The sequence below is a fragment of the Eublepharis macularius genome, chromosome 7 (genome assembly GCF_028583425.1).
Source record: "Eublepharis macularius isolate TG4126 chromosome 7, MPM_Emac_v1.0, whole genome shotgun sequence".
NCBI classification, from domain to species: Eukaryota; Metazoa; Chordata; class Lepidosauria; order Squamata; family Eublepharidae; genus Eublepharis; species Eublepharis macularius.
The window spans coordinates 135012942-135038207 of record NC_072796.1 but is presented as its reverse complement, the minus strand read 5'-3'; the positions used below and the strand labels follow the sequence as shown (position 1 = coordinate 135038207).

The following is a 25266-nucleotide window of genomic DNA, read 5'->3' as shown; positions in this document are numbered from 1 at the left end:
TGATGTGGTACAGGAAAGGAAAGGAAAGCTAAGTGGAAGTTATAGGGAGGAAAAAGCTCCAATTGCAACCTCTACTCCTGCTGTAAACCTCTGCCCTGATTTGCAACAGCAATTGTTAATCAGGCAGACCTAAGAGTGCAACTAAAGACTTTTTCAGGAGTTACACCCAAACCTATTGGAGAGAGAGATTATTCTGTTTGGAGAGTACATGCAAGAGAGTTATTAGAAGATGAAATCATTCCTGCAAATATAAAAAGGAGAAAAATTATAGACAGTTTGCTTCCACCAGCCTTGCATGTAGCTTTAGGAGCAGGAGATAAAGCGACTGCAGAAGAATGTTTTGCAATACTAGAAACTGCATATGGCAGTATTGTCCCCATTTCCGAACTGAAAGCAAAGTTTTATGAAATCTGATACAGAGTTGATACACTGATGAAACAAAACATAAGCAATTTGACATGATGCATTTAATGACATTGAAACTACTCAGTGGGAGCAAACTTAAAAAAACAGACAGTACACAGTAACATAATCTACAGTCCCTACCTCTTTATTTTCTTACAGCACAGCCTTATTATCTGCGATGATCCCATTCCCCTGAAGAATGATCCTGAAGAATTCAGTTTTGTACAGTTTGCAGAAATCTAGGAGAGTGGGAACTTCCCTGACTTTTTTTAAAGGGGGCCACCACAGAGAAGGTGCATGTATGGCCAGCTGTTGATTTTGCCTGTAAGCAGGGTGGAACCTGCAGAAGGTTCTGCCCAGATGAATGAAGCTATCATGGTGGCACATAGAGAAAGAGGCGGTCTCATAGGTATGAAGGACCAATGCCATGAAGGGCTTTGAAGGTGGTAGTCAAAATTTTGAATTGAGCTTAGTAACTGATGGGTAGTCAATGGACTGACTGCAGAATGAGATGTGTGTTCCAGATAATAATCAGGCCGTGGGGATCTGCCCCAATTGGAGTCTCTGAGTTGACTTTGAGGGGAGACCCATGTAGAGTGCATTACAGCAGTCAAGCCTTGATGTTACAGTACCACGGATCCAATTGGCCAAGTCAGCCATGTCTAGGTAGGGGGACATCTTCTGTGCTAGACTTTTTTGCAGCTGCATTATCTTGCTTTTCAAGCGGCAGCGTTAGGTCCAATATAACTCCTAGGCTCTTAACTGAGTCTGCCAGGGTCAGCTAAACTCCATTGAAAGAGGGGAGTGTGATGTTCTTCAGTATCTCTACCTTTCCAACTAGCATCACTTCCATGTTACCTGGGTTTGGTTTCAATTTGTTTGCTTTCAGCCAATTGACCACAGATGTCAGACATCGACTCAAGAAGACTTCTACTATTTCAGGTTGGACTATAAATGATGAAAATAAATAAAAACCACCAGTCAATTTGGATAGAGAGACATAGAACTGGGTGTCACCTGTGTAGGACATCCAATTGCATAGCTACAAATTATTTCTCCTAAAGTCTTTACATACAGGTTGAATAACATGGAGGTTAAGCCTACGAACATGGGTGCAGAAGGCACCATGATTGTCTGAGTTTCAAATAACCTGCAAGACCATTTTGAGTGGGTATTTCTGAGAGCCAGTTTGGTATAGCAGTTAAGAGTGGCAGGTCTCTAATCTGGAGAACTGGGTTTGATTCCCCACTCCTCCACTTGAAGCCAGCTGGGTGACCTTGGGCTCGTCACAGTTCTCTGGAGCTCTCTCAGTCCCACCTACCTCTCAGGGTATCTGCATGGAGGGATAATAATAACTTTGTAAGCCGCTCTAAGTGTGGCACTAATCTGTCTAGAAAAGTGGTATATAAGTACAAGGTTGTTGTTATTGTTATTGTGGTGAAGGGTGAGCTGCTTGGCAGACTTGGCTGTGGTTTCATTCTGCATGCTTGTTTTTAATCTATGCAGTTGTTTTTAATCCTTTTAAAAATGTGTAGTGGTTCTGGCTTGTTTGTTTGTATCTTGATAGTTAAATAATTATTTTGTATTCTTGCCACATTGCTATATTACTACCTGCCTTGAATCTAAGGAGAGAAAGCATGATATAAATGCTTTAAACAAATAGAAAACAGGAAAGGAATTTGGGAAGCGGCTGGCAAAGTTTCTGAACACGACCGTGCAACACAAAGCAGGCAAATAGAGTCAATCCCACCTTCTCTATTGGTGGAGACCATTCCTTATGCAATCTCTACTAACTTAAATATGATTTTTTTTAATATGTGAGGTTGCAACCCAGGTGTCTGTACAGAAAGTTTAGGGAAGACTGGGGGCAGGTCCCACCTCTTGGCAGGTCCCACTTTCCCTGCTGCTACTCAACAGGGTAGTGGGAAGAAATGGGGGGGGGGGATTTGTGAATTTCATAGAGTCGCAACATCTCTTCTGGAACAACTTAAAGTGGCATCAATACTTCAAGGCAGTAGTTTAGCATTTGCCTCTAACTTTGAGGTAAAACTATAGAGTTTTGTTCTTGTGCCATCTGACAGCAGTGCTAGGCAGATCACGAGAGGGAGGGCAGGAAGGGTTACATCAGCGCTTAGTTCTTGTGGCCTCTTCTTACATGCCCAGGGTAATGCCGGATCACCACTTTGGGGTCAAGTAGCAATTTTCCCCAGGCCAGTTTGGCTAGAGATCTTGATGGTGTTTTGCCATCTTCTGGGCATGGAGCAGGGTGTGTGTGTGAGAGTGGGAGTAGTTGTGAATTTCCTGGGGTTGGACTAGATGACCCTGGAAGTTCCTTCCAACCCTATGATTCTATGATTCTACCTTGTCTGAAACCGATAAGGGCTAGAGGTGGTGGGGGGGGGGAGTTTGTGGCCCATCCAGATTTAGAGTGAGAAGAAATTACTTCTAACAGTCATATAACCATGAGGAAGAGATAAGAAGATGAATTATATTTGTTTGGTTTGATAACCAGAGTCTACTTGACTCATATGAAGCAGGAAAGGAAAAAGGAGGAGTTAGAATATTCTGAGAACTGGAGAAGGTTTATTTATTCCTGCTGACCCTGCTGGACTGTCATTGGAGGACAGGAGAAGTTTGCAAATTTTAATTCTATCCATTTTCATAACTAATAATAAGCAGAGAAAAAAATTAAAAGGCCTGGGACTTTTCTCTGAACTGCAATTATGTGGTTATCCCATACTGAGCAGAGCCAACCTGCAGTGCCCGTTAATCCCTGAATGCATTGATTGTGGCTCCCCAGTCCTGTGTGTGCATACACATTTTTTCGTATGTGAAAGAGATCAGAGACGATATTTCCTATAATATACAGGAAATACATTTTCAGTGATGCAGAGGAGGAGGCAATGCTACTCAGGGTCCATCTACACATTACAAAGTCCTTGTGCTCGCTGGGGTACAACATGAGGATTTTGTGTCACGTGCAAGGCAAGTTTTGTGTTTCCCTGATGCACACCAGCTCTTTTCTGTTTGCACACAAGGAAAAGTGTCTTTAGCCTCCTCCCCTGCTGTTTTCACATCCTCAACCCCAAGTCTCGCTATACAAGACATCTTACACAAGGGCACTCAAGTGTACGGAGATGCAATGTTAGCTGGGAAGTGTAGTTTTAAAAGACAGAGCTGGTAAAAATCACTCATCAGAGGGTTTATTAATTTCATCTTTGCCCTCCATGAAGGCTCTGTCAATTTCACCTCTCCTTCCTGGAGATGAAGATGTAATTAACAAACCCTCTGGGGAGTGATCTCTGCCAACTCTGTCTTTTTAAACTATGCTTCCTGGCTAACACTGCAGCTCCCTAGCCTTAAGCATCCCCATCTGTGAAGTCGGTATTTGCTTCATTGGAAAACTCTTGTTACTTATATGGCTTCAAAGGAGCTAACGGTGGCCCCATGGGGGAGCTTGCAGACATGAAAACAGTTTGTGTGGGGAAGGGGGATTTGCTTTTCCCAGTGTACTATGGTTACAAGCAGACGTCATCTATGAAACACATGACTTTCAATGTGCAAAGTGCATTTTCTGCCACTGTGCTATTACCCCATCTTGCTTCAGAATGAGATAATGTGAGGTGAGAGCTGCACATACCTTTGAAGAATCAGATGTCTTCTGATATGTTGAGTGGCAGATGGCAGCAGGTGTCCTGTGCTGGAAAAGCAGTGGACTTACAAGGTAGACATTTCCAGTTCCAACTGTGAGAGGAAAATGTCTGCTGTTCTCCAAGCTCAGATAAAAATGTCTATGACTTCCTACTGTTAGCTTGATGGCATCAGATGAGAAAATGTTCTTATGTTGGTGTTCAAGATAGTCATTGGTGGAAGAAGGAGGAGACTTTTACAATGTGAGGCCAATTTCCTAGAAAGGCACTGTGGGCCCCGATCCAGTGAAATTTATTTCTCTGTTACATTAAGATTCTGCCTGTCTGTTTCTATTCTCAATAGCCCCAACTGTATTAGCATGTGAAATAAAAATGCATACAAAGGTATAGGAAATGTCAGAATCATCAGATGGAAAATAAATCTTGAAAAAGGTTGGAGAGCATTCGTGGCTGCCAAAGACCTGCAGCACCATGTGAAGGACTGGATGTTTGAAGACACAGATGTAGAGAGCTTTGAGTGACAGGCTACTCCAAGGGAATCTGATTGGGTAGCATGAGCTGGAAAGAGGAGAGTTTGTTTTCAGTCTTTGCAGAGAGGAATCCAGTGAGAGGAAGTCCTAACAGAGAGCAGTTTTAACACTAGCAGGAGAACTGGGGAAAGTTGGCAAGGAGATTTGGGAGGTTGGTGCAGACTCCCATTCGGGCCAAAGAAAGGGGATAGATCTTCTAGGGAGAGGAGACTTTCCCTACCCAGTCAAACAGGAAAGTAGCTCTAGAGAGTGGAGTGTCTATGCAAAAAAGGGGTGTATAAAACCCTCCCTGTGAAGGCTGTCCACCATCTTGTTTTAAATGTATTGTTTTTAATGAATATGCATTTTTATTGTATTTTAATTGTATTTTTCATATGTTTGTATCCACCCTGAGCCCACTTGCGGGGAGGGCGGAATACAAATTTGAAATAAATAAATATGCAGTATTCCTGCCTATGGTTCATACAGACTTCTTCAAAAAAGGTCAGCCCGGAATGACTTGTTTTATCCAAAGCCTTTTGCTCTTGGGTGATTTTTAAAAATAAATTATCTCCACTTACAGGGTTGATCAGATGACTCTGTCAGTCTATGGAGAACAGGATAGGTTGAAGTTGACTCCCACCCCCTTGCAGCAAGAAATCCAAGCTCTCTTGAGTCAAAGATTCTTTAATGAGAAATCATAGCTTCAGTATATATATGTCCATAGATTACTCAGAGACAATAAGAAGCATCTGGCTGTACACAGGTATCTTGTTGAGAATGACATACTAGGTGCTTGTTACAATATTTCATTCCCTCTACGCAAGCCCCCCACCCTTGGTGCCCAACCATCTGGGTACAGTTAGTGGGAGTGTAGGAAGGAACTGTCCCAAGGCCGTTGTGGTTAGCCATCACAGATAAGAGCACAGCTTTCCCGGGAACTAGCCATCTTATGTGAAAAACAGACACACACATAGGAGATTATTGCAACAACCTAGCAATACGGAGGGACTGTGGGCAACAGACCTGACAGACTTCTTCTCCAAGCAAATAGCCTTGTTCCTGGCTCCAATGGAAGAAAGCTTCTTCTACTGGAGAAAGGCTTAGAGCCAAGCTACAAGTGACACCTGACACAGGTTGGACACTTGTCAGCTTCCCTCAAATTTTGATGGGAAATGTGGGCGTCCTGGTCTTGCAGTTTGGCTCTCCGACTGCTGTTCAATGGACTTCTCAACTGTCACTTGTCCAACATTCCGCCAAGCTGCCTACATTTCCCATCAAAACTTGAGGGAAGCTGACGAGTGTCCAACCTGTGTCAGGCGTCACTTGTAGTTTGGTCATAGTCTATCAGACTAGGGATCCTCTGTTAGCAGAAGGGAGTCCTAGGCTGCATCCCATTATTGCTATTATTCTGCCATTGTTAGATTTTTCTTTATTAACTTGTTAAATACGATAGTTCACCTTCCACTGGCAAGAGCGTACAACCTATGAATATATCAATACAATAAAAATGATGTTGATAAATAAAAGCCAACTCATAATAAAGCAGTAAGTAACATCAGATATAAAGGGTTGGATCCAACCAGCTTTTCCACTCAGTTTTCATCCACTTTCCCACTTTGATACATGCCCTCATCACATAGGGCTTTTGTGCATAATGTTTCATGATCCCCAATTTAGTCTTTTTTGGGGTGTCAAAGGGAGCTCCTTCCATCCTTTTTCAACAGCATGAAAAGTTGTTTGGATCCGACCCCAACTCTGCAAGATCAAGAATCATAACGAAGTAACATTCATATGGGGAGAGGATTTCCCCCCCAAATTCACACATTAGAGATAGTCTCTTAATCTCCTTTATTCTCTTATGTGCCTGTTATTCTCTTTTCTCTCTCTTAAAAGAAGCATTGCTCTTTCATTTCTCTTTGAAGAGAAAACAAAGCACCCTTTTGTAACCCCAGCTGTTGCAGTTGATTTATATTACACACTGCAGAGTTGAGAAGATATTGCTTGCCTCTGAGCATCTACAAAGTCTGAAATTTTGCAGAAGCTCGTTTCTGTTCTTCCTCTCTTCAGATTACTCTTTGATCCAAATAGAATTAATAATAATAATAATATTTGATTTATATACCATCCTTCAAGACAACTTAATGTCCACTCAGAGTGGTTTACAAAGTATGCTATTACTATCCTCATGACAATCACTCTGTGAGGTGGGTGGGGCTGAGAGAGCTGCGACTGACCCAAGGTCACCCAGCTGGCTTCAAGCAGAGGAGTGGGGAATCAAACTCGGCTCTCCAGATTAGAGACCCGCACTTTTAACCACTACACCAAACTGGCTCTATTGACTAAATACAGACTCCAGATTCCTAAGAAGAGAACAAGAAATGGGATTATTGGATTTCAGGAATAAATTTGGTAAGGAGGAGTTAAGTGAATAATGACAGTTGTGTTTATATGCTACTCTTCTAGACAGATTAGTGCCCAACTCAGAGCAGTGATCCAAGTCAGTCTTGTTATTATCTCCACAATCCAGCTGCGGCGGAGACAAGTGGCTTAGTCAAGGTCATCTACTAAGCTCATGGCAGTAGTGGGATCTGAACTAGCAGAGTACGGATTGGTGGCTCAACCACTTAACCACTATGCTACAGCAGCTCAGAAAATTTCTCTGAACAATGACCACAAAGTAAAGCTGGTGCAAAATCAAAGCACCTTAATCAGTCTCCGAAGAACAGAAGGAGCAAGCACTAGAAAGTAAAGAGTCAATTTGGTGTGGCAAATAGAAACTTGGAGACGTGGAGGCTACAATTCACTACTGCAACTTTGCTCCTCTGTAAAGACTCTTTGGAATACGCTCTTTATGCTCTCCATAGATTGAGACCTCCTCTGTCTCCCAACCAGGAAATAGATCAAAGGGTTGACACTGCTATTTAGGGAAGCTCCTATGTATCCATAGATGTATAGTTTGGGATATGCAAAATTAGAAAAATAGTTAATGAAATAAAAGGCATTCAGAGGAAAAGCAAAGATAAGGAAGAAAATTAGTGTAAGTAGGATAATAGTTAAAGGTTTCCTCTGCAGGCCCAGTTGTGATTTAAAGCAGAATTTAGTTAACAGGAACAGAGTGGAAATCGTCATGACCGGAAGGCAAATCAAGACATTCAGGAAAAACTGGTAATACGTGAGCTTCTTGTTCCAGCTCCCTGTGATGAAGAGAATGAAGTGAATTGCATTAAGGAGGAAGGAGATGACCCAGATGAGGGCACACACGGTGACGGACAAGCGTGATGGCTGGTGGATACGACGCCAAATTGGGAAGAGGATGCACACACACCGGTCAATGCTGATGGCTGCCAGTAAAAACTGGCTACTATTATACATGAATATGTAGAGCTCTTGAAGTATGAATTTGAAAAGGAAATGGCCCTCAACAGCAATATTCAGACTAAAGAATACAGTGAGGACCACGAGGACCCCAAAGTCAGCAACAGCCAAGTTCAGGATATAGATGGAGAAAAAATTCTTCTTAATGCGGAAGCCAAGAAGCCAGATGACGACTGCGTCCCCCACGAGTCCAAACACGCAGATGACTAAAAGGATTATTTTTTCTGAATAATCATAGATCACTCTTGGGCTATAATCTGTGGTATTGTTCATTCCAGAATGTTGTGAGCTGCCATTCAGAGAAGACGGGGTTGTCAAACTGGAATTAATCATCTTGCTTAATCTCTGGATTTTGTAGCTATGATGTTCTCTTGTGGCATAGAGAATCCAGCTAGAAGAAAAGAGACAGGGTGGATTGTGTTATTATCGGTGGAATTAACTAATTGTGTTACCCTCAAATCATGTATTTGAGGTTACACTTCTGGATAATATTGCGTGACCTTTTGTTACAGAGATGTTCTCCTTGTAAAGTGGCTTTTGCGGGCTTTTACTAGAGATGAACACGAACTGAAATATGAACCAAAATTAAGCATGAACCAGGCCAGTTCATGGTTTGCGAACCATGGTTCGTCAGATCCCATTTCTGATGAACCGCCACAAACTTTAGGTTGGTTCATTTGGTTCGTTTTTTGGTTCGTGACTGCAGACAGCCTGGTGCCAAATCAGTTTCCTAGGCAACAGGGGATGGACTTCCTGCAGACCTTCTGCTGGCCCAGAAGTGACCTTCTGCTGGCCTGGAAGTGGGGATTTTCTGACCTGGATATGACGTTTTCACGAACCAAATGAACTGGTTCACGAACCAGGGGCAGGTTTGTGAAAGTTTGTGGTTCATGGTTCGTGAAATTTGACGAACCACGAAAAGCATGGTTCAGGTTTTTTCTGGTTCGTGCCCATCTCTAGCTTTAACTCCCAAGCTCTCCATAACTTGTGCCAAATATTATTGAGCTTGCAATGAATAAATTAAAGAGTAACTTGTATTGTATTACCAGTTGATGAACATATAAGATGTGCCTGTATGTAACCGAGAGTCATAAAATTAATCCTTTCATTGTGTGGGTGATTGTCCAGGCTGGAAACCATTTAAAGAACCTTCTCTCCCCCAGTTTGTCCTGGCTGACAGATGCAGACAAGAAGACAAATCTTTTTTCTCCACCTTTTTAACCTGGGCCGATACCAGATGACTAACCTTAAGGCGCTTCATGCCGTCCTCTTCCGGATCGCGACGGGGAAAATGCGAAAAATCGCGTTTCCTCGCGCGAGTTTTGCACGTTGTCGCGCAAAACTCGCGCGAGGAAACGCGATTTTTCGCATTTTCCCCGTCGCGATCCGGAAGAGGACGGCATGAAGCGCCTTAAGGTTAGTCATCTGGAATCGGCCCTAGCTGATAGACTAGAAAAAGGACATATCTACCTCCCCGAATTTCCTTCTGTAGCCAATCTTTAAGAAGCAACAGAAGATCTGAAGCTATGAGGAAGGTGTTTAAATCTCAGCATAGCAAATCAAGGCCATGGAAAAAATACAAATTTTTTTTGCTGTTTTATGATAATATTTATTTAATTGCCTTTCCATCAAAAAGAAGTCCCTGGCAATTGCTCTGTCCAGCAAGCATGCAAGATTCAAAGCAGTCTCCATCTTTATAGAATCTTTTGGGAAACTAAGTGGATATTGCTAAGAATACTGGAACACTTGCCAGCTCAATTCACCCCTCTGCCTGTCAGTGACAGCAGAGATCAACCCCTCAATAAGCTATTCAGATGCCTTCGAGGGGTTCTATGTAATTCATTGGGCCATTCCTCATGTATAGAATAGTACAGCACAGATCTCCCCTCTTGGACTGGGCTGTACATGTGAGAAGTAGTCTGTTGTATCGGACCCATAGGCAGTACACTGTATCTTTCCTCTCCAACATACCCACCACTAATTGATCTTTCCCCATGCTCCCCCCCCCATTGCTACTTCCCATTCAGCAACTGGTTGAGCAAACATGCTTACCTGCTTAACCAACTTGCTGTGAGGATTGTGGCTTCCCAAAATGAGATGGTCCCATAATTTCACACCCATTATTTGTCTTTTTATTGGATTATTTACAGGTACTTGAATACGCTACTCCACTATGACCTCTTTTTAAAAATGTGCATAATTCCAGATTCTGCAATACTTAGCAGACACACACCCTTCTAAGCCCACTGACAGAACTCTGTTCATGATGGAACAGTTACAGAAAAATAAACAGGAGTCCAGTGGCACCATAAAGACTAACAACATTTATCCCAGGGTAAACCTTCACGGGTCTAGTCCATGGCTGAATCCACACTTACCCAGCACAGCGCTAAGCAGGCGGAGTGAGAGCGTCTTTCTGGCATGATTCATGACATCATCGCACCATGATGCCGCTCTCGTGGTGTGATGACATCATAAAACGCACCAGAAAGACGCTCTCACTCCGCCTGCTTAGTGCTGTGCCGGGTAACTGTGGATTCAGCCCATGAAAGCTTATGCTTGAATTAAATCAAGTTAGCATTGAGTAGTGCCTTTTGCTTTTACTTGCTCAGCTTTCCCAGTGTAGAAGCACTGAAGAAACTGTGGCAGGTAGGGCCAACATGTATTGGTTGCATCCAAGCTCTCTCTAAGATTTTAGTACTTTCATTATGATTTTTTTAAAAAATCTCAATTCAAGAATATTCCAGGTAAAGCAATTCATTTTAATATATACAAAGAGTTGGGCTTGGCTGGCACTGGCACATTTATTCATTCTTGGGATTGTCATCTTTATGTAGTCTCAAAGGAGTGCTATGAATTGAATCCTTTCATCATTAAGATATTCCCTCATTGGGTAGAAAGCTAAGGTTTGTTACACATGTTGACTAACAGCACCATCTTAAGCAAAATTAAATCCTTCCAAGTCCATCGATGTCAATGGGCTTAGAAGAGTGTTATTCTGCATAGGATAGTTCAAGATGGGTAGCTGTTTTAGTTTGTCTGTAGCAGTAGAAAAGAGCAAGAGTCCAGTAGCACCTATAAGACTAATAAAGGTAGTGGTAGGGTGTGAGCTTTCATGAATCACAGCTCACTTTTTCAGATACAACTAGAATGTGAATCCATCTGTCCTTATATCTTGGAGAGTGGAATGATTACAGAAGCTGAATCATAATAGCTGGTGAATCACAAAGGCAGGCGTGATTGAATAGGGTCAGATATGCAGTGGGGTAATAGGTATGGAGAAATTAGCATTGGTGATGAGATAGGAAGCCAGTGTCTCAATTTAGTTCATGTGGATGCATACTCCTGAGCTTCGTTATCTGCATAGGATGGCACTGTAAGACATCCAGATTATTGATTAAGGAAATTGCAGGCCCATAAGAAACATTCATGCGGGCTGGGGGGTAGAGCATTGAAATCCTTCCTTTGCCACAATCTTTCCCTTGTAGGATTCTAGTCCTGTCCTGGGGTTCACAGACTAAGTCTTTTCCCCTTTCATTTCCTACCACTCAACTGATACGCAGCTGTTCTCAACATCCCATGTCTCTCTGAGCATGCTTGGTCCTCAACATTCCATGTCTCACTGAACATGCTTGGTCCTCAACATTCCATGTCTCTCTGAGCATGCTTGGTCTCAAAATTCCATGTCTCACTGAGCATGCTTGGTCTTCAATATTCCATGTCTCACTGAGCATGCTTGGTCCTCATAAGCCAAATCTCAAAGAGGAGTTATTTTCTTCTTCTTTTGATTATTGTGAGGCCCTCAGTGCCAGGGTCCATGTCCCCTTGGGGAGGGTCCATCCTTTTTTCATATAGTCAGAAATTAAACAACACGCTCGAACTGTGAGCCTTGCATTTTAATGGCCCAGATCTTGTGCACCACCAGCATTCAAGGTCAACCACCACCCTGGGGTCCAGCCAGCTCATGATGCCTCATCGACACCTGCATACATCTGGCTTCTAGTGCTGCTTTCCCCATCTGGGTCCTCTTCCCAGTTACTTAAATTCCTGTCCTGGCCACTGTACCCTTCTGGCAGAGTTAAGCCAGAAAGTAAGCCATATGCTTGGGTGAGTTGTGCGAAGTCCTTCCAGCTTGTCCTTGTGGCCAGGAACACCAGTCTCTGAGGCTTCAGGAAACATGGTACCTTCCTGTCTGCAAAGGCCCCAAGACTGCCTGTCCACAACCTTCAGTCTGCTGCCTCACCTCCTCTAGCTGGGGCATTTTATCCTGCTTTTCCTGGTCCCTTCTAGCTCCTACTCTCAAGCAGGCCTTTTTTCTCAAGGAGGCCTTTACCCCAGAGTTCTCCACAGGGAGCTACTACTGGCACACCTTCCTTCTGGCTGCTCCTCCCTTGCTGTTGCAACCACACCTGGCTCTCTTCTCAGCGTTTCCACTGGGTGGTTGACCTTTTTAGGACTGTTCCCCTGCTCTGCACCCTCTTCCCCTGGAGGAGGGTATCCTGGGCTGTGAGAGTTACGTTAAATCTCTTCTTTTGCATCCAAATAGGCGATAGTGAGGCTGGTGCCCTGGCAAATAATACACCGTACAGATTATTGGATGAAATGGGCCACAGCTTTATTGATTACAGCCACTGGAGCACTGGCAGGGCATAGGGCAATGGGTCCACCACATCAAATGTCCCCTTGTGGTTTGATGTTACCTCCCCAGGCCATCTGCCGGCCACCACATGATGGACTACTGCTCTGGCATTGTCAGCTGGTCCCTCCCACCCAGAGTGAAGCCTGCAGTGACCTCCGCCTAGGTGCATATCCTTCAGCATCATCCCAGATCCCTGAAGGAGATCCCTAGAGATTCTGTACCACTCACCCCAGTGGATCGAACCCAATGCCCCCAAACTGCCAAAGTGGTGACAAGCCACTCCATGATGCCACAGGCATCCCAGGGAGGGAGGGAAGCTGCTCCGTCTCCATCCCCACAAGAATAGTGGCAACCACGCAGGCCATCAGAGAGGAGCCCAGCCTTCAGCCAAAGCTCCTCCCCCTGCACCCTTAACCTCACCTGTCTCCACCCCAGCCTGTCCCACGGCTGAAATCTTGCGTGCCATTTAGTTGACAAACTTCCTTTTCTTGCAGATATGAGAAATCTCCAAAGTATATAGAGACCCTCTGTGGATGGTCCATATAGGCTGCTTTCACAATCACATCAAGGGGCAGATACTTTATTATTAGAAGGGATGATGCTTATCCATTATTGGTTTCTGTAGTTGCTTTCATCATTTCCCAACTTCTATCCCCACCCTGCTCCCCTGCTACTTTTCCTGGAATATGTTCCTCATCTTTCTTCATTAGCCAGTTCACTGTCATCAATCATCAAGCACATGGTGCTTGAGTTGGCCACTGTAATAATGATTTATGTTCAGTGTAAGTATCTGTGAGTACTGAATACATGAAAAGGCAGGTAACTGGCTTCAACTAAGTGAGGTCATTGGTCTATCAAAGTCTTTTACTTTAAAAATTCAAGGATTAAACATGCCAAGAAGATGCTCTACCACTGAGCCATGGCCCCACCCTTTGAGAAGGTAAAGAAAAAATTAACCCTCTGTTAATCTCCCTGGCCATTTAGTTTGATCGAAAATTACTCTTTTATAGCCACTTCCTTTATCTGGGTTTTGCTGCTGGAACTTGGGCAAGTAGTATAATGTTTATTGAATTTTACAGATTGTAAACTCCTGTGGATTTTACAGCTTGTAAATGTCAGCAGATGCTCAATATAAATGTTTTAAGAGCGTAAAAGGCAGTAAGGCCACAGGCGAGGAAACTGGTTGCTTCCTAGTATTGACTAGTGGTTTATTAGAATATAATAATAACAACAGTAATAACAACAGCAGCTCTAGACAGATGATAAAAGTATTTATTAATACAGCATCAATTTTGACAGCTAAATACAAGGAAATTGGCATTCTATAGTCAAGGGAAGAAAAATGAAATGCAATTTTGCTTTGGTGCAATTCATGTTCTGTTTATATAATATTATCAGTGAACGTTGCAGTTTGGAAAGACAGAGAAGTTAAAAAGAAATTGCTAGCTATATATGCACACCTTCTTAGTGGTATGCCTACTATTAAGGCTGCCAGGCCTCCTGCTATGCTGGAAGGCCTCCTACTAGCAGCCTTTGTTCCCTGCTGCTACTCTGAGCAGCTGCAGGAGAATTAAAAAAGAAACCTGTATGCACTGCCACATCCCTTCCAGAAAAAACCCAGAAGTGATGTGTGGTAACTCTAAGAATCACCAGAAACACTATGGTTTTACCATAGAGTTTCTGCCAATTCTTAGAGCTACTCATCACTTCCAGGTTTCCCTTGGAAGTGATGTCACAGCATAGATATTGATGCAGCCCCCCCTTTCCCTATCACCAAAGCTCCCACCAATTACATGGCAACTCTACCTACTATTGTTCAACAAGTATCGTCTAACCTCTTTTGACTGTCAAAGTATCTGGAGCATCAGAACTAAAGCTACAAGAATATAGAATTATAATAAGGTTCCAGTTCCTGTCTGCTGTCTTCTTCCTCTTTGAATGCCCGCTGAAAGGTGTCCTTTATGCTTTCCCTAGACTGACTTCCCCTTCGTCTCCCGACCCAAAAATAAATCACTGGGTTAACGCTACTATTTAGGGAGGCAGAAATGAAACAAACACTTGCTGAAATGGGGTCTTCTTTATGAAAATCGGTGAAGTAAAAGACATTCAATGGTAAAGTAGTAATGATGGAGAAGAGGGACGCAAAGACGATGGGTATCAAATGCCGGTGCTGAAATGGTTGTGATTTAGAGCAGATTTTCAGGATGAGGGTCAGAGTGGTGATACTCATAAGCTTTGTGGAGATGAAGGCATTCAGAATGAAGTGAGGCCAGGAGTAATAATAGCTAGGCTTACTCGTGTAATGAAGAAGCAGATCTATTTCACAGAACAGGAAGGATGAGACCCATATGAGAGTACAGATCAACGAGGCCAGACGTGGCGCCCAGGAGCGTTGGTGTGAATTTAGAAAGAAGACGTCACCGATGATGGCAGTCCGGAAGAGGTGACTGAGGCTGTACATGAACAAGAAGTGGTCCTCTACGATCAAATAAAGACCATCAAGGAGTAAACTGTGTGCACTAAGCTCAGAAACACACAACAATGTAGCTCTCAGCAGGAGGAAGATGAGGACCCCCAAATCAGCCCCAGCCAAGTTCAGGACGTAGGTGGTGAAAGGGCTCCTCTTACTGCAGGACTGAAGAATCCACAGGAGAATTCCATTTCCAGCAAGTCCAAAAGGGAAGATAACACCAATGGTGATAAAAATGGTAATTAACGTATTGCCACCAATCAGGAACCAACCGGTACTGGCTTTGAACCTTTCAAAAGAAACCTGTCCATCATATGCGAGGCTGACATTTGTCCTGAAGTTCATTTTTCTGCTTGGGCACTTCTTGTCTTCTCTTCTGTGGGATTCTGCTTTGATTTTAACTTTTTAGTTTTCAAACAGCTGGGCAAGCTTTCTTATACCCTAATGACCAGGCTAGCTGAAGGAGAGGTGGTGCTTTGCTAAAGGTCTGGAAGCATATGAAATTTCATAGGAAGTCTTTATTGGAAATGTGCTGCATTATTTTTGTGATTTGTCATGCATTTCTGGAAAAAAAAAAAGAGAAAATCCCTGTGAAGCAAAAATATCTGTACACCTAGGTAGATCATTAGAGGGAGAGCAGGAAAAGTTACATCAGTGTTTAGTTCTTGTGGCCCCTTCTTACAAGCTCAGGGTAATGCCAATCGCCACCTTGGTGTCAGGAAGCAATTTTCCCCAGGCCAGTTCGGTTAGGATCCTGAAAGTGTTTTGCCATTTTGGGGCATGGAGCAAGGGTCACTGGGTGTGTTTGTGTTTGAGGGGGAGGGGAGGTAGTTGTGAATTTCCTGCATTGTGCAGGGGGTTGGACTAGATGACCCTGGAGGTACCTTCCAACTCTATGATTCTATGAGACTAAGAAAGATAGTCCCTTTTGCCAGTTTGAAGGAACTTTTCAAATAATGAGAAATAATAACAACAACATTCGATTTATATACCACCCTTCAGGACAACTTAATGCCCACTCAGAGCGATTTACAAAGTATGTCATATTATCCCCACAACAAAACACCCTGTGAGGTGGGTGGGGCTGAGAGAGCTCCAGAGAGCTGTGACTAGCCCAAGGTCACCCAGCTGGCTTCAAGCGCAGGAGTGGGGAATCAAACCCGGTTCTCCAGATTAAAGTCCCAACACTCTTAACCAATACTAAGTCCATAGTACTTTTTCTGTGAGCTAATTCATGAGGGGAAGGTAGCTTTAAAAAAACAACATTTTTAAAATTGTTGTTCGTTTTTTTGTTTTTTCATTTAATTCTTTTTTTTATAAATTATTTTTATTAATTTTATTTTATTTGTATTTTGTTTTGTTTTTATTTTTAACGGGGAAAGGTAGTTTTCATATCTCAGATAATAGTCCATAGTAGAAACTGGCAGGATGAATTTGTTGATGATGTTAAGGAAAGGGGCAACTCCTCAAACTAGGTCTGCCTAGCTCAGATATAATAAATATTTGTGAAAATCATTGTGGAGCTGGCCCAAACTGTTTTTTGTCCTTTGCTTAAACCCAATGTTGTCTCTTGCCTATTCATTAATGCAGAAGGGACTGGGTGGGAGCAAACATCAGTTTAGCATCACTTTTCTTCCTACTCTCACTTGTAGCTGTGGAAGATGATTCCTAAAGCAAAGCCCAAGTGCCAAGGTACCATTTTCACTGTGGTTGTCCAAGGCAGTGGTGATATTCCTTCCTTCCTTCATAGTCTGTCTTTCTAACTGAGATCTAAGGTGGGTTACAACAATGTGAGTGAAAATACAATGTAGTCGACAGCTAGGACATTCACTGAGCAAAGTACAATAATAAACAACAGTGGCCATTTTCACACTACTTACCTGCTCCCGGAACGTTGTGAAACATTGCACAAAAACCGTGGAGGATAGCGTCTTCTCGCAAGAGTTTTGCGCGATGTTTCGCAACGTTCCGGGAGCAGGTAAGTAGTGTGGAAACGGCCAGTTAGAACATTCAAGGAAACAGATACAGTAGAAAATGGTAGCAGAGAAATTTTAAACAAGTATAAAGCCAAGCATAGAGATTAAATCTATTTGAAAGAAAGCATAACTAATTTTCTTGGCATGTTTAGCAGTGTGGAAATTCCCTAGAGGTGTGATTCTACATCAGCAGGCTGTGCCCAATAATGTAGCATTTAATCCTTGTCCCTGAGCTATTTCTTATGACACAGTCCTGTAATCTGGGTAGAAAGCCCTCCTGAATAACTCAGGGCCAAGATACAAGTGACAAATGACACTTGAATGGCAAGTGTATTTCTCCCTGTTCACTTGCCCTCCACTCAATCCACTTGCCAGGCAAGTGTCTTTCGTCATGTGTAGCTTGGCCCTCAGTTTTGCATAGGAGAGGGGAGAGGGGAAAGCCAGGAGAGGGGAGCTTTCCTGATTACCTCAGGTATGTCATTCTATAAGGTGGGGGTTACCCCAAAGAAAGTATGTATGAGGGCAACTGTTGATTTTGCCCAACTATAGAGTGGTATCTTCAGAAGATCCTGTTTAGATGAGTGAAGCTCCCATGGTGGAACAAAAAGGGAGAGGTAGTCACACAGATATGAGGGGAGAAGGCCATGAAGGTCTTTGAACGTGATAGTCATGACCTTGAATTGAGCCAGTAACTGATGGGAAGCCAATGGAGTGACTGCAGAACGGGAGTGATGTGACTGCTCTGTCTAGCTCCTGAGGTGTGCTGTTAAGTCACAACCAGCTTATGGTGACTCCATCATGCGTTTTTTGAGGCAAGAGACTAACAGATGTGCTTTGCCATTGGCTGCCTCTGTGTAAAGGTAAAGGTAAAGGTAGTCCCCTGTGTAAGCACCGAGTCATTACTGACCCATGGGGGGACGTCGCATCATGATGTTTTCTTGGCAGACTTTTTATGGGGTGGTTTGCCATTGCCTTCCCCAGTCATTTACACTTTACCCCCAGGAAACTGGATACTCATTTTACTGACCTTGGAAAGATGGAAGGCACAACCCTAAATTTCCATAGTGGTTTCTCATCAAAATACCTACTACAGCCGACCTTTCTTAGCTTCTGAACTCTAATGAGACCAGGCTAGCCTGGGCTACATAGGCTTCTTCCTTTCTAACTAGACGTGGTATTTTTTCTGGTTAGGCTACAGCGAGTTTTGGTGAGAATAATGTGAGTTGTAGGTAGGGCAACCAGGCCACAAGTGTTAGAGTTAGGGGTGGAGACATGAGTGAGTTTATCCTTTGTTACGTCCATGATGTTGCACAAAAACAAGAGGGAAAAAACTTCAACCTGATAAACAAGTTAGGAACCAACAAAGTTGAGTGGCGAAGAAAATATAAGATATAAAAGTAATATAATTATTTATTGCATGGTGCATAAACAATTAAAAAGTATGGAACAAAGTTAAAAACCTAGAGACCTAGTAACATCAGTTACACAGTGTTACAAAATTGTTGGCACATATAGAAGAACCAAGTCACAAAATGGATTGCACATATACGGAGACCAAACGCGTTTCGGCCCTCTGGGCCTTCCTCAGCGGTCTAATTTATTATTACACACACATATAAAAACTATGGATCATAAATATAAAATGTTGCCAGTTCAGGCCAGGTTGTTTAAATATGGAACCTAAAATTAAAAATAGAAATAAACTAAGATTAAGGTAACTCGATATAAAGATAAGAAGATAAAATACATGGAAATGATTAACTAAAATAGTTGATATTAAATTTTGGGTATAAGTAATTAAGGAGAGGGAAGAAGAGCTATCATACAATTAAGCTGCATTATGTTCTGATAGTACCTTTTTATTAGTTTAATCTAATTTTAAATGTAGTGCTTGTATAAGTTAAATGCACTTTCTACTGTTATATCTTTTTTTAAATAAAATTTCTATAGATAAACAATAGAAATAAACATATTGGTTTTAGTCAATCCCAGAATACTGTCAAAAACATTACTATATATAGTTCATATAAAAGATAGTAACATTTATAGCCCCCAATACAAGTCAGTTGTTGTTAATATCTGTTTGGGTGGTCTCATACCACAGAAGTGGTGCTGAACTAGCATTCTTTGACAATATATAGTAAGGGCATATGATCATTGTATAGTTCCATGACCATTAAATACTATACAATCCCCCTATATACAATGCAAACTATACCAAAAAAATGTATTACATACAGACTTGTCCCGAGCCAGAGTTGCATTTCAAGTGTGTGTTTCTGTGCTAGTCAGTGTGTGCAAAGTAATCTTTAAAAAGTTGCCCCATGTCTAATATAGAAGGTGAACGTGGGGGCAGGTGATGAAACAATGGGTCAGCAATTTTCATGGGGAAGAGGAAGGAACGGACAGAGAGGAACGAAACCAGACTGCCTGCCTGAAGAAATAGTATTCGAATACAAACCGCTGTACATGGTGAAACCTAAGTCCTGAACAAGCTACAAACAAAGCCAGTTAATTTCTTCATTAAGTCCGTTGTTATTAAGTATTGTCTCTTCAGGCAGGCAGTCTGATTTCATTTTCTCTCCGTCTGTCCATCCGTTCCTCCCTCCTCCCCCCTCTTATTCTGAGCCTGAAAAAATAGTAATATTTTTGACATCACAAACTGGTGTCCTACATCCTTCTTTTGGGGGACTGGTGCAAATGATAAGTTGTGTATAGACAAACAGATTCAGCGTCTCAGATCATATATAAATTGTAGTTCACTGACATGACCGCTTTCCAAAACAATGTGCCATGCTTGCAGTGATAACAAGAATGTTCTGAAAAATATGCCCAGTGAATCTGCTCTTTTAACTACTCAAAGAAAGAAAGAAAGGAGAAGAGGAATGGAGCTGTAAGATTTAGAGTCAAAAGGAGGCAATGACCCTGAGCCAGTTTGGTGTAGTGATTAAAAATGGCAGGACTCTGATCTGGAGAGCCAGGTTTGATTCTCCACTCCTCTGCTTGAAGCCAGCTGGGTGACCTTGGGTCAGTTGTAGCTCTTCCAGAGTTCTCTCAGCCCCACCCACCTCACAGGGTGATTGTCAGTCCCTGGCAGGTAGACCCCTCAAGCCCATCCACAGTGAACACACGTTGATTCCAGCAGTAGTAGCTTTATTAGGATCTATGCAGTTCAGGTCTGTACTCCATCACGGAGTTTGACAGAAGTGACAATTCAAATCAAGCATTCTTTGTTATAGTTGATTTTCCTGCGCTCCAAATGACAGTTACGGTTTTGGCGAGCAAGCCTACAAGAGTATCTATTCAGTTATGAGTATGCATCAGGTATACAATACATAATTCCCAGCATTTGGGAAAAGGAGTGAAAGCTGGCATCTAGACACATCAAGGTCACAGCTAGCTGAGACTCGCATATTTCTCTAAGATAGCAGGAGAGGCCCTTTCTGAGTCCCAAGGAAGTAACATCTGCAATACAGTTACAGATGATCAGAGAGAGTTACACATCAATACTGTAATAATGCAGTATAGTTTCAGCATATTGTGGCACAAGCAATATAACAAACAGACAACCATGGCATGGCTATACACACAGGCATGACAATGATTGTCATTGTGGGGATAATAATAACATATTTTGTAAAGTGCTCTGAGTGGGCGTTATATAAATCAAATGTTGTTATTATAAAAGTTGCATTATTTGAGTATTTAATTAGAGGTGGGCACGATCCCTCCAAAAATACCAATCAAGCTGATCGTGGATCGGCGCCGGCGACGATCCCGAATTAACGATCCACACCGGTCATCTCCCGTTTCCGATCCATGGATCATGGATCGTGGATCGTGGAGGCAAAAGCGGAGGGCTGCCCCACTGTTCCCAGCGATACAGGAACAGTGGCTGATGCCAGCAGCATCTGTGTTTGTGTTTGGCTGTCTGTGTTTGGCCGTCAGAGCTGCCTATCAGGGTTTGCAGTGATGAGATTGGAGTGTCCATGGCTACAGAACACCCCCTTCCCCCTCCCTCCCTTGGGTGTCTTCTCCCAGCTGGTGACTGCTTTGCTGCTCCATGGTTGGAAGGAAGCCCTGCTGATCAAGGAAAGCTGGGCTTCCATTTGGGTTTCCAGGGCAACAGAAGGAGGGCAAACAGAGCTCAGGCATCCCCCTGGCTCTGTTGCCAGGGGAATAGATTACTGGCGCCTGAGTGTCTGGCTTCCCGATCTGAGCACGATCGCCCCAATCAAGCCCCAATCCAGCCCCCCTCCAGCCCCCCTCCCAACCGCTGGATCATTGGCCGTGCCCGAGCACGATCCGCTGGGTCCCGAGCGCGCGATCGCCATTATCGTGGGTTTTTTCCGATCGTGATGAGGATCATAATGCGGATCGTAATGCGGATCGTAATGCAGATGCTTTAGGCTGATCCTGCACTGGGCAGGGGGTTGGACTAGATGGTCTGTATGGCACCTTCCAACTCTATGATTCTGTGATTCTATGATATGATCGTGCCCATCTCTATATTTAATTATTTGGCAGATTGACTTCTAGCCACACAAGGTAGCTTATAACACCAAATTAAAATGTTAAGAAAAGTTTCATCAGAGCTAAACAATAAAAAATCAGAGCCTGGAGTAGGGAAAAATGATGATCTAAAGAGGGAAATTAATGAAAAGCATTGAATAGAAGGAGTCATCAAGAATAATTCAGCAATCTGCAGAACTATCCAGTGGTTTAAAAAACAGTGTCCCGGAATAAAAGGCATCAAATTCTGTCAGGAATAAAATAGCCTTCATAGGTGGTACAAGTAGGATGGCCTGGTTGGGAATGGGTGGGAGAGTTGTTTCAAACTGCTCACTCATCATTTCTAACCCTGTGCTCAGAGTGCAAAGAAAATAAGAAAAGGGAAGTGGTACTTCCTTGTGGAAACTCCTACCGATGAAAGAGGAATAGATAAGTTATGTTTGTTTAAGCACATTCTGCTTATCAGATTCTCTTCTGGGCAGAAGGGGCCTCTCTGTTTCATGTTCAATGCTTTCCATTTATTGACAGTATGGTATAGTGCTTAGAGTAGCAGATTAGATCTAAGCAGATTTGCTTAGAGTAGCAAATTTCAAGGAATTCCCCAACCTGTAGCTGCCAACCTTAGTGCTGAGTCCTATGGGCTTTAAAAGAGGAATCAGGATAATGTAAGGGCACTGCGGCTGGCAGGCAGAAGTCAGACACTGAAATTTTGGCAGGCTTAATTCTCTCAGGCCTTCTCAGTGTGCTCTGAGATGAGCCTGGATGGGGGAAAAAAACCCTGACTCTACAATGCCTCACCAAAAAACTGATACTCAGAGGTGATCGCACAACATTTAGGAACCTCCAGAGGTCTCAGTAGGGAGCCTTCGGGCTACAAAACATAGCCCTTCATCATTGCCATATCTGCTTGCTTCGGACACTTTGGGCAAACTTCCTCAGCCTTAATTAGCATGTCCGTTACGGCAACCAAAAGGAATGCTCATGGTTGGGACTGGCCAAATGAAAAAGCCCCTTGTTCAGTCCAGTCTGAAATCACTCCTGAACATAAGAACCTCCCGCCCTGCATCTGAACCCTACCTCTGCCCCCTTTTGCTTTCAGACTTAAGGCCCCTCCACTTGCCCTATAAATGGGCACGGAACCTTTCCCCAAAGTGTCCCTTCTGCTTGCTTTGAGACCACCCATCCTGACAGGTGCTGAAGGCCCCGTCAGAGGCACTCGTTGGTCTGGGCAGGGTAACTGCTTAATATTCTCAGTGCTTGGAATTGCTCTCTCAACCAGATCCCCCCGTTCCCCCAGTTTGATAACAGACATCCTTCAGCCTCTTTCAACCTTGCTATGGCACTTGAGCCAGCCCAGGATCCCTATTGTTGTCTCTTGGGTCATTAGTGTTTTTAGGATTATTGGATATGAGTAAGGGTATAAAAGTCCTCCTACGTGAGACACTTTGCTTCAACCAGTGTTAAAATCCAAGAGTAGAGTGAGAGACAGTGGGTGAGAAGTAAGATATCCATATTGGGTTTCTGAAGCCAGTTTTTATGAATATGGGTTACATTCAAGGAGCCAGACTATTTCACATGCAAGTGTGTCTAGAGAAGACATGTGCCTGACTGCATATTACAACAGCCGGTAGAATTATTGTCCAGGACTGGGATAAACCAAGTTAAAACTTTATATATTCATGAAGTTCACTGGACGACCAGCTAGATCAAATTTAATGTACCCTCCTAAGAACAGTTCTGAGAATAAAATGGGGAGAACCCTGTATGCCACCCTGCATATCTTGGAGGAATGAAAGTCAGTTTGGTGTAATGATTAAGAGCAGCAGGACTGTAATCCTGAGAACTGGGTTTGATTCCCCAATCCTCCGCTTGAAGCCAGCTGGGTGACCTTGGGTCAGTCACAGCTCTCTCAGAGCTCTCTCAGCCCCACCCACCTCACAGGGTGATTGTCATGAGGATAATAATAACACACTTTGTAAACTACTCTGAGTAGGTGTTAAGTTATCCTGAAGAGCCATATATAAGCATAAAGTTGTTGTTGTTGTTAGCATTATTAATACAGACATAATTTTAAACGCAAATCCAAATCCATTCTTCTCTCCAGGAGACTTGCCACTGATCTTATTCTTTGTTAATGGGACCAGTCCATAACTGTTAACCTGCTTGTTTCATTTACTCTTCTTTGTGTGTGTGTGTGTGTGTGTGTTTGAGAAAGAGAGAGAGATGGGGAGATGTCCTATAGCACCATAAGCCACACAATTGTTGTGGCTTTATGGAAGGATATAATTATATCCTTTGTAAATGCATGCAGACAAATATTGGCAAGAAAGGGAAAACTATAGGTAGGGAAATAGATGCAGAGGAGTGAGCCGTGTTAGTCTGTGGTAGCAAAAGCAAAAAGAGTCCAGTAGCACCTTTAAGACTAACCAATTTTATTGTAGCATAAGCTTTCGAGAATCAAGTTCTCTTCGTCAGATGCATGATAGGTAGGGAAAGTGAAACATGAACAAACTGATAAAGTTAAAATGAGCAAAGAGGGAGAAAGAGTAGGAAAAGTGTAATTTACAGGTTTCGGTTGCATTACAAATAGATGGGAAATACAGTTTGAGGGAAAAACGTTCAGCAACAAAAATCATGTCTAATATTTGTTTTGCCTTAAGATAAAAAAATAATCTAACCAAATAGGAAAAAAATGCTTTCATGTGTCAAACAAATGGAGAACAATTTGAATGCATGAATATACATAACGATCTTCTGCAGAATATCTCTATATAGTCTAATTTAACTGAAAATGGCTTTCTGGTTATTTCCCCCTAGCCTTTCCACATAAGATTCTTCTAACTGGAGATGGATAAAATATGAGACCTTATGCATTCAAACCATGTGTTCTGCCATAGAACAACAATGTCTCTCCTTTTGAAAATAAACTAGTCAAAATGGATTTTTACATACCTTTGACTAACAACGAAGCAGCAATCTTCAGAGTGACTGAAAGACGTCAGTGGCTCAGAATTTTCTGCTAGAACAGCAAGTACTGGGAAGACAAATAGAGATTTTTTTTCACCCAGAAAGAAAGTCTTCAGGAAAAAAATGTATCGAACGCCCTTGCATGTACCAGAAAACTGACGCTTGACTTTTTCCTCTTTTTGAACAGACTGTCAACTTCCCACAAGACAAAAAAAATGTTCTTTGCTGGGGTGTCCAGATAGTCATTGGTAGAAGGAGGAGTCTCTTGCTGTATCTTAAAAAGCTGCCTGGAAAAGAACAGCCTTGCCATTGATAAGAAAAGCAAAACCATCTCCCTGATCAGCATTCTTATCAAGTCAAGTACATTTATTTGATTCTTATCCTTCTTTTCCTTCGCAGTTCATAAAGTCACTAACACAAATCATGATTGCACAAAATTGTTGCAAGGGTTTCTGACAAAAACGTAGCAAACGCAAGAAATATAATTTGGAAAATAAGGGCCAAGCTACACATGACGAATGACACTTGAACGGCAAGTGGATTGAGTGGAGGGCAAGTGAACAGGGAGAAATACACTTGCCGTTCAAGTGTCATTCGTCATGTGTAGCTTGGCCCAGAGTCTCAATGGAAACGAATACATTTAATGGGCAAAGGTGATGAGCTGACAGATCTCCCAGTATTGCAACATCATTTATTTATTTATTTTATTTATTTATGATTGGATGCCATCAATATGCATAGGACATCCAGCTTTATATCT

The 25266-nt window shown here is 42.7% G+C and overlaps 1 protein-coding gene across 1 annotated transcript; it reads right to left on the bottom strand.

Annotated features, from left to right (window-relative positions):
• Positions 1–7333: 7333 nt before the first annotated feature.
• Positions 7334–24652, bottom strand: LOC129333611 (proto-oncogene Mas-like). The gene is made up of 2 exons (XM_054985395.1): positions 24492–24652; positions 7334–8333 (listed from the first exon to the last, which is right to left on the bottom strand). The coding sequence occupies exon 2, from the start codon at positions 8273–8275 to the stop codon at positions 7361–7363; it is 915 nt and encodes a 304-aa protein (XP_054841370.1). The 5' UTR covers positions 8276–8333; positions 24492–24652; the 3' UTR covers positions 7334–7360.
• Positions 24653–25266: the final 614 nt, after the last annotated feature.

Coding starts and splice junctions, on each gene's coding strand:
- LOC129333611 (XM_054985395.1), bottom strand. CDS start 8,275: ATGATTAATTCCAGTTTGACAACCCCGTCTTCTCTGAATGGCAGCTCA.